Source organism: Plasmodium cynomolgi (genome assembly GCF_000321355.1).
Source record: "Plasmodium cynomolgi strain B DNA, scaffold: 1434, whole genome shotgun sequence".
Classification (NCBI taxonomy): Eukaryota; Apicomplexa; class Aconoidasida; order Haemosporida; family Plasmodiidae; genus Plasmodium; species Plasmodium cynomolgi.
The window spans coordinates 1-1,107 of NW_004193257.1; the positions used below are offsets into that span (position 1 = coordinate 1).

Below are 1,107 nucleotides of genomic sequence, written 5' to 3' on the forward strand. Positions count from 1 at the left end.
GTGCTGTCTTAAAATATACATGATTTTAATTAGCCAATATTTATTAATTAATATATAGATTTAATTAAAAATTTATTTTTTCACAAAAAATCAGCATATGTGATTTTATTCTAATTACTTTTTATGTATAAATATATCTGTATTTACTTATTTTACTAATTGTAATATCGTTGATTAATTTATTGCAATGGCAGATTCACAAATGGAGAATGTATGTTTATTATTAATATGCAAAATATTTACGTATAGCATATTATATGTTATTATATTATTAATTTTTTTGTCATGAAATTTGTTTTCCTTAAAACAATCATATACATATTTACATATTTTTAATTTTTATTTTAAGGATCCCTTTTTAAAATATATTTGGAATAAGTATAATATTGATGAAGATATGAATGTTAGGGATAAAATGCCTTTTTTATATTTATGCAATAATAACATTAAAAATTATAATGATATTCTTGCATACCCAGAAATAATGGATATTTGTATAAAATATTTAAGAAATTTGAAGTTATTACATAGTCTTAGTTATAAGAAAGACGATTTTGACAAATATTGTAACAATATATACTATTGGTTATATTATGAAATAAAGGAACTTACAATTTCTGAAGATTCTATTAAAGGTATTTTTAATGCATCAACTTCGATAGAAAAGGAAAAAAACAAAAGCGATGACTGTTCTGATTTGGATCTTTATAAGGACTGGAATAACACGGAAAAATTAGTAATGTTACAAATATTTAATCATAATATTGATGTTATTCTAGAAATATTAAATAATAAATGTGATTCTAATAGAACCTCTTGTAAAAATTTATCAAACAATGTGTAGATTTATATACAAGTATGAAGCAGTATTACTATCAAACTTGTAATAATAGCAATTCCATTGCAGATAAAACCTGTCTTGCAGTAAAATCGTTTAAAGAAAATATGAGGAATTACATTCCAAACAAAGATAAAAATGAATTTCCAACATTATCTTCTGTAATTCCTGTAATTAATATAGATGTTTGCTTATTACAAGAAAGTATGTCAGATCAAGCTTCTCCATTACCAAGTAATCAATCAGAAGGTAATATAATTCAAAGCGTG

General features: G+C 22.2%; 1 protein-coding gene across 1 annotated transcript; it reads left to right on the forward strand.

Annotated features, from left to right (window-relative positions):
- Positions 1 to 397: 397 nt before the first annotated feature.
- On the forward strand, positions 398 to 844 carry PCYB_007720 (hypothetical protein; the record flags this gene model as incomplete). Its single annotated transcript, XM_004228193.1, has 1 exon — positions 398 to 844. One exon carries the CDS (start codon positions 398 to 400, stop codon positions 842 to 844), a length of 447 nt encoding a protein of 148 aa, XP_004228241.1.
- Positions 845 to 1,107: the final 263 nt, after the last annotated feature.